The 14,065-nt window shown below is 42.6% G+C and overlaps 1 protein-coding gene across 1 annotated transcript in view; it reads left to right on the top strand.

The window, feature by feature from the left end:
• LTA4H (leukotriene A4 hydrolase) overlaps positions 1-9,768 on the top strand; it is a 33,014-nt gene extending 23,246 nt beyond the window's left edge. The window contains exons 15-19 of the mRNA XM_047741666.1: positions 979-1,033; positions 5,069-5,164; positions 7,314-7,396; positions 8,094-8,198; positions 9,487-9,768. Of these exons, the coding sequence (XP_047597622.1) occupies positions 979-1,033; positions 5,069-5,164; positions 7,314-7,396; positions 8,094-8,198; positions 9,487-9,604 (457 nt within the window). The 3' untranslated portion in view covers positions 9,605-9,768. The remainder of the gene's footprint in view (positions 1-978; positions 1,034-5,068; positions 5,165-7,313; positions 7,397-8,093; positions 8,199-9,486) is intronic.
• The last annotated feature ends 4,297 nt before the right edge of the window (positions 9,769-14,065 follow it).

The following is a 14,065-nucleotide window of genomic DNA, read 5'->3' as shown; positions in this document are numbered from 1 at the left end:
TCTCATGACACCATCATTTTTCCCTGGTGTCTAGAGCAGTGCCTGCCACATAGGCGCTCACAGATTTGTTGGATGGTTACGAAGTTGGAAGATAGTTGGAACAACAGAATGTAATATCCATGAAAGCAAGGACTTTGTGTTGTCATGAGCCCCTAGAACTGTGCCTGGCACACAGCAAACCCTAAACGTGCCCACCTGGGTCCCAGCACCTTCAGCGGATGCTACTGAAGCATCTGACCATCTTCCCTCAGGTGGTGAGGCTTTCTCTCTGGAGGATAATCAGGTGTTTCATTAATCTGGTAACCACTTGGATTTCCAAGTTTTCTGATGACATCAGTATATTGAAGTCAGGTAGAAGATGTCCTGTTTCCAACAGTCAGGAGTTCCTGATTGGCCTTTCCTTTCCTTTCCTTTTTCCTTTCCTTTATCTCTCACTCTCTCTTTCCTTCTGACTCCTTTCTCTTCTCCATTTATTTTTATTTATTTGAGAGAGAGAGTGAGCAAGAGAGAGCAAGCACATGAGCAGGGAGGAGGGGCAGAGGCAAAGGGAGAAGCAGACTCCCCCGATGAGCAGGAAGCCCAATGCAGGGCTGGATCCAATGACCCTGGGATCATGACCTGAGCTGAAGGCAGACACTGACTGACTAAACCACCCAGGTGCCTCCTTGAGCTTTATTTAAGAACTTTGAGGGGCACCTGGGTGGCTTAGTCAGTTAAGTGTCTGCCTTCAGCTCAGGTCATGATCTCAGGGTCCTAGGATCTAGCACTGCTTTGAGCTCCCTGCACAGCGGGGAGTCTACTTCTGCCCCGCCCCCCTCCCATGCAGTCTCTCTTGGACTCTCACTCTTTCTCTCAAATGAATAAATAAAGTCTTTTTAAAAAAAACTTTGGAAAGTTAAGTATGTTCTGTAACTTTACACTTATGGAAAAGCATGTAATTTTTATGAAGTTGAATCTCTGGTATTTTTTCACTTGCAGTTATGATATGACTCTCACAAATGCCTGCCTTGCCTTAAGTCAACGGTGGATGACTGTGAGTACTAACGTGTGATTTTGACCCCTTTTTGAATTGTACAAATATGTCTCTACTCAGGAAGGCAGTGGTGGGGACGGGAGCGGGTGGATACTTGATTCACAAACTCAAGTATTTGGAAAAGTCACTCATAAGTCAAGTTTGTCTGAAGAGGTAGTACACCAGCCCTCAGTGTGTAAAGTTAAGTTTGCCCAGGGGAGCAAATACATATTGGTGGTATTAGTTCTTATTTTCTTGCTTCAAGTCTTAAAAAAGGTATGGAGAAATATTTGCCTGTTCTCTTTCTCATCAGTCATTTGTAAGATACTGCTTCAAATAGCCCTTACCCATACAGGTGAATCTAAAATGATCTTAGGTGAGTGCTGGTGTCACCTGTGAGGGAAGAACAGGGGCACTTGGGTTCTATCTGCCGGTGTTAGTGTTGACCGCTATGGAACCTCCTAGAAAGAGCTGCTTTGTGCATTTCCTGAAATAGAACCCTTAGAAACCAGAGTGCAGATGTGCCCTGGGTAATGCTTTTGGGAAAAATAGCGTAAAGTGTAGGAATAATCCTTGTAGGGGAAGAAAAGGAATTTTCCACGCACCCTCTGAGTTCTTAGTGGAGACCTCTGTAAGAAAAGGCAGATTAACAGGAGAAAAACAAAGGTATCCATGTGTCTACCTCATGTATTCATGGGAGGGGCCCACGGAAAAATGAGTAACTCAGAGGTGGCTCAGAATTCAGGATTAAATACCATTTTGGTAAGAAAAGAGAAGCCTTTTAGGCGAAAATAAAGGATTTTTAGGAAAGATAAATGGGCCCTTAGAAGAATAAATAAGTATTGGGACAAAGTTTGTCTGGGTGTGGTGTCAGCTTTTTTTTTGTTGTTGTTCCTGATAAGAGTCAATCTTGCCTGATTGATGAAACTCCCAGGGAGGGGATCTAGGACAATTGGGTTCCTTTTGGAAAATCTGTGTGCAGTTGGGAGAAAACCTCTCCTTGCCATTCCTGTTTTTCAAGAGCCTGCACTAAAAGAATCGGTGTATTTGGGGCTGGCATATTCTGCTAGTCTTCATGCTGTTACTGCAACAAATTTAGATGTCGCCTTTTGACACTTATTCCTAAAGTTTAGAAATAAATAATGATACTGAACAGGAAGTGATGCGTAGCATGAAAAAGACACAGATGAAGTAACAAGAGGTCACCAGAAAGAGCCAATACTTGCACCTGGTTTGGGGGGCGTTGGCGTGAAGTGCACTGAGGTTGGCTGCAGCATGGAGGAGAGCTTTGTCTAGAAGAGGGTAGTTCAGCTAGGACTGAGCATGGTTTGGGCATGGAGGAGGTAGAGGAGGACATTCTGGGTGGGAGGGACACAGTTCGAACAGGTTTTATTTTTTTTTAAGCAGCAACGAAACATGGAGCCTAGGTGGAGAGGCGAGATAAGGAAAGAGGCATAGAAAGCTCTGGGTTTTGAGGGGAACTCTCTGAGAGCCAGAAGGAGGAAGAAAAATCAGGAGTAAGGCCAATCGGAGTAAGTAAGTAAATGGAACCAAAAACCCCAGGGAAGAGATACTGTCCTTTAAAATAAAATATAAACATCTTTCTGAAGATTCTTACAACATCATAACAAAGTCAGGATATTACTAACTTTTTAGATGTAGGTCAGGATCTTTTCGAGTGGGGTAGAGAATATCTAGGCCGCTATCTCCACCCCCCACCCTAGGCAGGCTAGTCACGCACGTCTGCATGTGCATGGTCAGTACCTGGCCGGGAGAGGTAGGCTTCCAGCGTTCAGTGTCATAACCACAGGGACCAGAGGTGTTAAGTGATGATTAGAGGAGGGATTTAATTACGTACGACAAATCATTTAGGAAAGCTTGATCCCTATGCAGGGTGAGAAATCTGGTAACACATCTTGCCACAGATCATGGTTCGCTATTCTTCCTATGTCTTGAATCTCGTGTTCGGTGTAGTTCACAGACGTGTCGTTGGAAAAAAGCGAAAGAGAAATCCAAGGGACACTGGGTCTTTTAACAACAATGTGTTGTGTTAGGACCTCAGTTTTCATCTGAAAAATGTATTCCAGCCCCCCCTGGTGGAACTGCTCCTGATCTCTGCTTAGAAACTCCTGTAGGCTCAGCGGTCAAGGTGGAGGACTGTAAATAGGGCAGTGTCAGTAGGAGTGGGCAGTGTCGGGGACAGACTGAGGGCTCGCTGTCATCTCCGGAGTCACTAGTGACTCGTTGCCTTGTGTGATCGCCCAGTTGGTTTTCTCATATTAAGTAAAAGCAAACAGAAAAAATGTATATCACCTGTTTGAAGGTATAAAAATCAACTGTAAAACAAAAGCCTGTGTACCCACCGCCAACCTAAGAAAGGAAACCTCACCGGGACTGTTGGAGCGCCCGCTCCCCACCTCATCCACTCTCTGCCCACCTTGCCTTCCCAAGAGGGTAACCATTACCTTGACCTTGGGCTTATCATTCTACTGCTTTTCATGTTTTTACCACTTATGATAGGTCTTTAATAGATAGTTTAAATTTCCACGTTTTTGAGCAGAGAATGAGATCTGTAAGTTTTGACACTAAGGTATGGTTTCCCAGTGGGATAGAAAGGGGAGGAAGGTGTAAAATAATATTTCTTTACAAGGATATGTATTTATACATTAAGTTTTCTGGAAGGATAAACAAGGAACTATTAATATTGGTTACTGAGGAAAGACGGAGCAAAAACAAAGGAATTTTTCATTCGGCCCTGTTTGATTTTTAAAACACTGCCTATATTTCTTTTCAACTTAAAAAAAACAAACAAACCCTAGTTTGTGTAGAAGACAGTAGGGGGGGTTCCCCAAAAAGTTAAAAATAGAACAACCCTATGATCCAGTAATCACACTATTTAGTATTTACCCAAAAGTAACAAAAACACTAATTCAAAGGGATACATGCACCCCTATGTTTATAGCAGCATTATTTATAATAGCCAAACTATGGAAGCAACTCAAGTGTCCATCGACAGATGGATGGATAAGGAATATCTACGATGGTATACATCTATAATGGACTATTATCATAAGCCATAAAAAAGAATGAAATCTAATTTGCAAGGCCATGAATGGAGCTAGAAAGTATAATGCTAAGCAAAATAAGTCAGATACTGTACGATCACACTCCTATGTGGAGTACAAGAAACCAATGAGCAAAGGGAAAAAGTGAGAGAGACAACTGAAGAAACAGACTCTCAACTAGAGAGAGCAAACTGATGGCTGGGGGGTGGCCAGGGGGATGGGTGAAACAGGTGATGGGGATTAAGGAGTGCACTTGCCCCATTGAGCACCGGGTGATAAATGGAAGTGTTGAATCACTATATTGTACACCTAAAACTCATATGACAGTATATATTAACTATACTGGAGTTAAAATTAAAAATAATAAAAGGAAACCCTAGTTTAAAAGAATTTAAAGCTGGTTTTAAAGAATTAAAAATACTTTGGTAAGCTTTATTTAATATTTCTTAATCATATCCTCAAGATTTTTGGCAGTGAGTCCTAAATAGAAAAGTACAGACCGACTTTTCTTTCTCTTAGATGATTTCCAAGATTACCTGGGAAAAGCAGAATGTGTGGGGATGGAGGGAAACCTCCGTTTGTGGTCCTACCAGTTCATTAGTGTGATATTTAAGAGATTGTGCAATTTGATCCTTTACCCAGATTTTTTAATTGGCCTATTAATTAGTTGATATGCTTTTGTAATGTTTTCTTTACTTTGAAAATCCATATATCTGGAATGGTACAAAGAATGTCAAAAGTTTCTCCCACTTTTTCTAGTAATAGTCTAATTTCTCTTAAGTAATACAGGTTTTAGGAATCATGTCAGCTCTTTAAGTTATAGTAACATCATCTCGAAACTATTAAAGTAGCTAAGGCTGAAATATATTTTTCACCACCTTAGGTGTCCTTGTATTTGTCTTTTTCTTAATCTTTACTTTTATGTCCAATAAGCCAATAAATATTATTAAATCGCACATGAATGGAAATAACCAGGTAACATTTATTGTAGGCCAAAGAAGAGGATTTAAATTCATTCACCCCAGCAGACCTGAAGGATCTCTCTTCTCATCAGTTGAACGAATTTTTAGCACAGATGCTCCAGAGAGTAAGTACGAGTCCAAAACATGAGAAATTACAACGGGTGTAAAAAAAGCACGGCATTTATGTCAAGCCCAGTTTGTGGGGGAAAAAAAATGTTAGCGTGAAAACTAATGGAAAAAAATAACTTCTAAAACTCATTCATTTAAAGACACCGGTTGAATGCTTATTATGTTTAGTGTTGTTGAGAATATGAAGATATGCAAGAAAGAAATACACCATGTCCTCAAAAAGCTTATAATCTAGTAGGAAAGGTCACACGTACAAAATGTGGCAATAAAAGGAGGCATATTTTAGGTACCAGTTGAGAAAAGCTGAGTCAGTGAAGGAGAATTCCCTTCCGAGTGGCATTGTCAAGGAAAGGTTTTGTGGGAGTGGGGCTTGCTTTGCCCAACATTAGCAGAGGTCTCAGGGAGTCACAAGCCTCAATGTTGTGGAAGTTAATGAAGATAATTCTAGAACGGCTAGTGGGATCAAATGTGATGAATCTTGAATGCTAAGCTAAGAATCTTGGGTTTTGTTTCAGTAGGTGGTAGAGTAGGGAAATAGCTAACATTTTTAACAGGAAAGTCATTTGATGAGAGGGTGGGTTATCAAAGAGTCCGCCGGTAGATCAACATGAGGAACACGGGTGGAGAAATTCTTGGGGAGACTTGGAGAACACGTTGTGAGGGGGAAGCAGGGGGGGAGAAAAGGAGGGAATAGGCCAGATGAGCAGGGTTGAAGGGTGAAGGCATGTGATTTGTGACTGACTGGATTTGGCGGTTAACAGGAAGGAGTCCAAGCAGATTTTAAGGTTTCAAACCCAGGTAATTAAAAGAATATGAGAAATGGGAAGGAGAGGCTACATTTTGAGAGGGAGAAAGTGACGGGGTCTTTACCGTCTTGGGCCTGAGGACCTCGAGAGCAGTAGAGAAGACTGGACAGACTTTCCTATGGAAGCAACACAAAAGGAAGAATAGGATTTAAGGCAACAGGGGCTTTGCAAGAATCCATTTTTAGGGCATCAAGTCACTGAGGTTTCATAAATGTCTGCAGCACCTGACGGGATGTCTCCAGAAGAGGTGTGGCAAAAATTAGTGAAAGTTGGGGGTCTAGGAGGTGACCTCAACCGGTGGACCTACCAGGGTGGGCTTGGAGTTTAGCTGAGGGCAAAGGATTTGGGAAGGGTCTAGCCCTCCCAGCAAAGATGCTTCCCCGAGCGTGGGGAGAGTTTCGTAGGATGGGTTGTGCTGGGAGAGGAGAGTCGCCACCGGCCCAGCAGCCCCTCAGCCTCCCTGCTTATCCAGACTGAGCTGCCCTTCTTTCTTCACCAGACTTGCTCCGCCTGTTAGCATGGTAAGATGGGTACGGGGGGGCCTGTGAACCCCCTGCCATTGTATACGGACGTTTGTGTTTGTACAGTAAATCTCTTTTTCCTGAAGAAAGGGTCCATACTACTCATCAGGTTTTCAAAGGGGTCTGTAATAGAAAAGTTTAAAAAGCTGTTTTGTAGGGATAGAGATCATGCAAAAGAGACTTCATAGGAAATATGCAAAGACAAAGCTGAGGGCAGTGGGGTGCCTGGGTGGTTCAGTGGGTTAAGCCTCTGCTTTCTGCTCAGGTCATGATCTCAGGGTCCTGGGATCGAGCCCCACATCGGGCTCTCTGCTCAGTGGGGAGCCTGCTTCCCCCCCCCACCCCAGCCCTACTCTCTGGCTACTTGTGATCTCTGTCAAAAAAATTTTAAAAATCTTAAAAAAAAAAAAAAGCTGAGGGCAATCAGTGAGGAAACAGTTAAGGGACTGTGGTTTAACATGGAGAGTGGAATAAATTTAAGATCTAAAAGGTATAAGGAAGAACCTGAAAGACTCTAGAAAGGGTTAGAAAGTTAGTGTTCATATATGCTAAAACGTCTGAGGAGAATAATTCTCATCTAATTCTCTGTGTATCTCACCAATTAGGTCATCCCTTTGCTCCCAGCAGAACGTCCTTATCCAGAATAAGTTTGCACAAAATTTATTGTAGTGTGCATTTGTTTCTTTTCTTTTTATCTGACTTATTTCTATATTATAAAATATTTAGGGTTTTAATCCAGCTAAGAATTTCTCTCCAGCTCCTTTCTTCCAAGGAATCCTGTTGAAATGATACATCGTACTTCTTTATTTTGCTCTTAGGCGCCTCTTCCATTGGGGCACATAAAGCGAATGCAAGAGGTGTACAACTTGAATGCCATTAACAATTCTGAAATACGATTCAGGTACATCATTTTAACTTGTCTCTGTGGAAGAAAGTAGAAACTAGTTTAAAAGGTAGAGAAAGGGAAAGCAGTCTGAGACATACATGAGTTTGAAGAGATCCTTGTGAAATTTACTGCACTTGTATAAATAATGATAGTGGTCTTTGAGGAATAGTTGTGCTATCTGTAAGATGATAGTATTAATTTTTTTATTAGAATTTGTTGTAAGCTTCTCTTGCCTTATCAAAAAAAAAAAAAAAAAAAGAGAATTAGGAATCCCTAATTCTTAAATTGAATAGGTAATGGGCATTCTTCCACAACTAGCCAAGTGAACTCTGATATGGGAATAGTTAGAAATCTCTAATTTTGTTATGTGGTTAATCTTTCTTAATTCTAATTTGTAGTGTGAGTCTTAAACCTAAGTTTAATTCCTTCAGAAACTGTATATATAGATAAGGTACATGAGCACCGACAGAATCTAAACCTTTTTAAAAACATATGGTCTCTTGCAAGAACAAACTCCTTTTCACTTCTCCAGTTACTGAATTATATATACGAGGACTTGAGATTCTCAGAATAAAGACATAATGTAAAGTGGTGTAAGCATAACTAGAATGGGATTATTCATCATTACAAAAGTAATCTTCAGATATGCCTGTATATCCTGCCCCTTCCTCCTCGTTTCCTACCCCACGCCCCCCCAAAATCCTCTCTCCAGATGGTTACGGCTCTGCATTCAATCGAAATGGGAGGAAGCAATTCCTTTGGCTCTCAAAATGGCGACTGAGCAAGGGCGAATGAAGTTTACACGGCCTCTATTCAAGTAAGAACCAGCTCAGACTGTGCTTTAAATTTAGATCAGGAACTGGGGGGATGACTGCATGGGGTGGCTCAGTGGGCTAAGCTTCTGTCTCTTGAATTCGGCTCAGGTCATGATCTCAGGGCCGTTAGATCCAGCCCCACAGCGGGCTCTGCGCTCAGCTAGGAGTCTGCTTAGGATTCTCTCTTTCTCCCTCCCCCCTTACGAAAAAAGGAATGGAGAAGAACAATCTTATATGCTTTTCCTGTTGCTAAAATGCTTTGTAAAACACCATCTAAAAATATTATTTTTAAATCTGTTAAAGATTATAGCTATAATTTTGGAATAGGAATGAACAGTTCTAAATATTTAAAATTTGAAGTAATTTCATTAGCCTTTTTAGAAACATCGCCTATGGATTACCTATTATGGGCCAAATTGGTTTAGACACTGGTGAAAAAGAAAGAAATAGAAAACAATCTTAGGTCCCCAGAGAGATCTTTAAAAGTAAGTAAGAGGGGCGCCTGGGTGGCTCAGTGGGTTAAGCCGCTGCCTTCGGCTCAGGTCATGATCTCGGAGTCCTGGGATCGAGCCCCGCATCGGGCTCTCTGCTCTCTCGGGGAGCCTGCTTCCTCCTCTCTCTCTGCCTGCCTCTCTGCCTGCTTGTGATCTCTCTGTCAAATAAAAAATAAAAAATAAAAAATAAAAGTAAGTAAGAGATAATTGGTGGGTAGGCACAGACACAAAAGAGTCTGAAGTTATTTAAACGTTATAAGAAATGAGCCTTTGGTAAGGCCAAACCTTTTTGATTCAAATGCTGCAATGAGTTGGAAGAGTAAGTTGCTTGATGTATAAGGAAGCAATGCTTTGGTAGATGGGAAACAAGTTGTATCTTGGCTGCAAGACAGAATTTAAGAATATCTTGGTGAGGGGCGCCTGGGTGGCTCAGTGGGTTAAGGCCTCTGCTTTCGGCTCAGGTCATGATCCCAGGGTCCTGGGATCGAGCCCCGCATCGGACTCTCTGCTCAGTGGGGAGCCTGCTTCCTCCTCTCTCTCTCTGCCTGCTTCTCTGCCTACTTGTGATCTCTGTCTGTCAGATGAATAAATAAAATCTTAAAAAAAAAAAAAAAGAATATCTTGGTGAAGTTATTTTGACTATGGATTTAGCAGGAATTCTGAGAAATACAGAACCATGATATATATAGTTATGATTAATCTTTTCATTTACTTCACAAGTATAATAAAGTTATACTTGCCAAATAAAACACTACTTGCCAAAATCAGTCATTATCCATCTTTCTTTCCCTGCCAGGGACCTTGCTGCCTTTGACAAAAGCCATCATCAGGCCGTGCGTACCTACCAAGAGCACAAAGCAAGTATGCACCCCGTGACCGCCATGCTGGTGGGGAAAGACTTAAAAGTGGATTAAGGACCTACCAACTGCTGATTTCAGATAGTTCTCTTTTTTAAACCGAATTCACGAAGAAATATACAAGTTCAGCTCATATGTAACTAAAAATGTTGTTTTTGTTCTGGCTTTTTATTGTTTTGTCAGTGATTTTCATAAATAAAGCTGAGCTACCTTCCCCCCCACACCCCCACCGAGGCCATGTTCTTTGTAAAGTGCATTTTAGCAAAGTTTAACCTTTTAATTTATAAATGTAGAATTTTTCATTACTTACGTATTTATTTTTCCCAGCATGATCACAAGAGTGTCAGCATAGTATTTACCTGGTATTTTAAGTTCTTTAAGTTCTTTAATTTTAAGTTCTTTTAATTATTTAAGTTCTTTAATTTTAAGTATTTTAAGTTCTGCCACATGCCAAAAATTCAACATGACAAGAGTTTTGCTTTTTTTTTTAAAGTTTCAATATTCAAATTATTTAGAATTTACATACACTGACCCTGAAACTCATCTTCTAGTATTATTATTTTTTAAAGATTTTATTTATTTATTTGACAGATCACAAATAGGTGGAGAGGCAGGCAGAGAGAGAGAGGAGGAAGCAGGCTCCCCACTGAGCAGACAGCCCGATGCAGGGCTTGATCCTGGGAGCCCGGGATCATGACCCGAGCCGAAGGCAGAGGCTTTAACCCAGGAGCCCTGAGAGGTTTGCTTTTTAAACAAGATGAGCACTCCGTTGGATTTGCTCACCCAGGTACTCAGTGGGCATGGCCTAAGTGCACTTTCTAAAATGTATAAACTCGGGGCAACTGGGTGGCTCAGATGGTTAAGAGTCTGCCTTGGGCTCAGGTCATGATCCCAGCATCCTGGGATGGAGCCCCACATCAGCCTCCTGGCTCAGCAGGGAGTCTGCTTCTCCCTCTCCCTCTCCCCCTGCTCATGCTCTCTCTCTATCACTCTGTCTAAAATAAATAAATAAAATCCTTTAAAATGTATAAACTCTCTGGGGAACATTGTGCTCCCCCTCCCCCCCAGATCCACCTGTGTCCCCACTGGACTTGTCCTGCCCTCCTGTCCGTCAGGGTCAGATGGTGACTCCGAACCCCAGGACTTCCCATCAGTCCCTCTGATACTCTCCTGTCTAACCTGATTCATCTCCTTAATGGGCACCAAACATCCTTCACCCATGTAGCGCGTACAGCACACAGAAGGCAATAATACAATGATTATATCTATTATATACATGTATAATGCATACTGGGAATAATAGGACGACTTGAACCAAATAAGACAGTAACAAAGCATCCTGTGGTACAATGTAGCACCCCAGGGCACCTCAGCACACAGCCTGGGAACCACAGTTGTATTAGGATTCTTTGACTCTAAGTGACAAAACCCAAATGATCAGAAATCAGAAAAGGAAAAGGGAGGATTAAAGATACAGGGGAGGGGGAGGTTGTCAGAATGGACAGACAGAAGAGGGCTGACACCCAGAACTGTCAAGCGAGCAATACTCTCTTGTCTCTCATTTCTGCTTCTCTCCTCCATACTGTGGAGTCTGGCTACCCTCCAGCTTTGCTGCTGTAAACAGTTCTTATCCCGCGGGAAGTCTGTCTCGATACCCGATTCCCAGAGGTGGGACTCAGCTTGAGTCCACACCGACCAAATAACCTTTAGCAAGAAGAATGGTGTCTTAGAGTATAAGCGTGGGTGGGGTGTCATTAAATACACAGGAGTGCTAATGTAGTGACAGAAGTCAAAATAGGAGCAAACACCCCAAAAGTGGGGCAGGTCTCAAAGACACAGATTCCTGTCCGTCCCTGTAATGCTGAGCTACTCCTATGCTCACTGTCCCTAGCCGTTCTCTCCTGGACACATCCACACCGCAGTGGTTCTGTTTCTCAACGCTCTGTTCTCACTTGTCTTCCATGGCAAGAAGACCACAGGCGAGAGTTCAGCTCACATCCCTGGTATATAATCAAGTTCTACGTGATTAGACTTCAGCCAATCCACAGACTCAGATGATGCTTTTAAAGGCTTCCCTGGCCCCAAAAGCTTTTCCCGTGCTCTGGGCTAATGTCACGTTCCTGTGATCACTGATAAATGAGCCAGGAAGTGAACCGGGGCCACGGCCCCCTGCAAGGGCAGTGAAGGAGGCTGTGAAGAAGGTAGAGGGCACTAGAGACACACGTCAGCACAGGTTTACCCAGGACAAGCTCAGTGGAGTCCACATTTAGACAACTTCAGCTACTAAGCATATCATGAATGTCTTTGTGCCAGGCTTGGATATACACATAATTTCTGGGTGAACAAAGAGAAGTAATTTCTATATATGGCTAAAGAGCAAATACGCTAAAGCAACCTGGGGAAGGGGCACTTAATCCAACCAAAGGGTTTAGGGAGTGCGTCCTGGGGAAGAGAAGGCCTACACTGAGGCTTATGAGATACGAAAGACCTAGCTAAGCAAAGGAAGTTGGAAGTGTGTTCCAGATGGATAAAGGGTAACAGAAGTACGGGTATAGGTATATACACAATGTCAAGGGCATGAACTTGGAATCTTCAAACTCACACCTCTGTGAGGTGGTAGCATCTGGAGCCTTCTTCCTTCACATGTCGGATGTCTGGCCTAAGATTATGTGAAAGCTGGGCTCAGCTGAGACTGGCCCGTGGAATGCCCAAATAGTTTGGGTTTTCTCACAGCACAGTGGATACTTCGACATCTTATTAGTCTTATTTATGAGTGGATCCATCACCCGAGAGTAGCACCATGAAGGCAGAGAATGGTTCATTCCCTAGCACCTAGCAGAGTGCTTGGGATATAACAGGTGTTTGAGAACTAGTTGTTGGCTGAGTGAATGGAGGAGGGTAGAAAGTTGCACTTCACATCTAAGGTCCTCGGTTTTCTCAGAGAGGTAAGAGCTAAGATCCTCCTCTGAAAATTAGAGGAGATGGATGTTGAGAAGCAGGGTGAATGTTCTGGAAACTTGCTGAGGGAGAGGGGCACGTAGAAAGACAGTGCCGTGATGTACACCATCATATAACTTTCTGTAGCAGAACCTTCCACCGGGGTAAACAGATACCAGTTTGTTGTGATGACCCAGGGGTTGAGTTTTACTCAGTGCAGGCATAGGTTTAGGGTTATAAAAGGATTTCAAAGTGCTCAGGAAAGAGTGGCCCAGGTAAGCAACTAGGACACCAGCTTCCTAGGAAAGAAAGTGAGTTGGGAAATGGAGTGAAGAAAGGAGGAGCCAAGCAGAGGTCAGGTCCAAGGGCAAAGATGAGTGAAGGAAGGGGAGAACCAGAAGGTTAGAAGGTCATAGTCAGAAGATAGGGTATTGGAATTTAAGATCTCTTAGGTGCGTCAAATTCAAGTGGTGATAAATTCCAGAGTGTGGTCAGGATGTGGGTGACTGAAATGCAAGTTTCAAGGAGGGGTAGCTCGCTCTTTGTATGCTTCTCAGGAAGCTGTCAGGGAAAGAGATTCTGGGTGTTGGTGTTTTCTGTGAACAACCGTGTCTCTATTCCCAGCACAAGTCAGTTTTAGTGGAAACACATGTCAAGATCTTTCTGTTGCACTAATCCAATCTCTAGAAACTGGCTTATTACTAAAATGCTGCTTAGTTACAACAGGGCCCACATTTCTTTGATTCCTTTTTCATGCTTTTCAGACTTCCTTAATCTACTGGTAATGAAGTAGATTGGGTGCAGGGAGGAGTTAACTGCTGAAGATGCTTAACTGGATTAGGGATATCCATGTACCAAGATGAAAGAACATTTAGAAGGCAATATAGGTATACAGAGCATTGGAGTGCAAATAATAGTAATTTCTGGAACTTCCCAAGTAACTTCTGGAACAATCCCAAGGCACCATGTGCTGCACTAAGGGCTTTACATATACAAACTCACTCAATCCTTCCTAAAGCCCTTTGAAATAGGTGCTATCATTATCTCCAGCTTAGAGATGAAGAAACTGAGACCCCAAGAAATCAAATAACCTGCCCAGAGGTCACACAGCTAGTAAATGGCAGAGCCAGAACTGGGTCCCAAGGAGATACTGCAAATACAGCATTGAGGCAGTCTACCTCTTCCCTTTTGAAGAAGAAACAGAGGTTAATTAATAACTTCACTTGCTCCAAGCTAAGAAGTAGTGGAGCTGGAGTTCTACCCAAGGCTGTGTGAGCTGTTACTTCCGAGCCATAATAGCTCGAGCGCTCATCCAGATGGTGACCTTTCCTTGTGAGAAAGATCTCTGACTTTTGCAGTCTCCCTTTGTGGGGGGGACAGCTTTAGAAAACCTTGGTGGTGACAGGTGGTGGTGACAGGAAGTAGTTGCTCAACACATGTTTGTGGAATAAACAAAAAAATGAAGATTGCCACACTCCCTGGTGTCACAGTGGACCAGAAGGTGCATTTTACAGTTGAGTAATTCCAGATAAAAACAGGAACAGGGTGTTTATAAGCTGCCCTCAGTGGAGGAGAACACAG

The sequence above is a fragment of the Lutra lutra genome, chromosome 8, assembly GCF_902655055.1.
Source record: "Lutra lutra chromosome 8, mLutLut1.2, whole genome shotgun sequence".
Lineage (NCBI taxonomy): Eukaryota > Metazoa > Chordata > Mammalia > Carnivora > Mustelidae > Lutra > Lutra lutra.
Note: the sequence above shows the minus strand (reverse complement) of the source record. Positions and strands in the feature narration are given on the sequence as shown.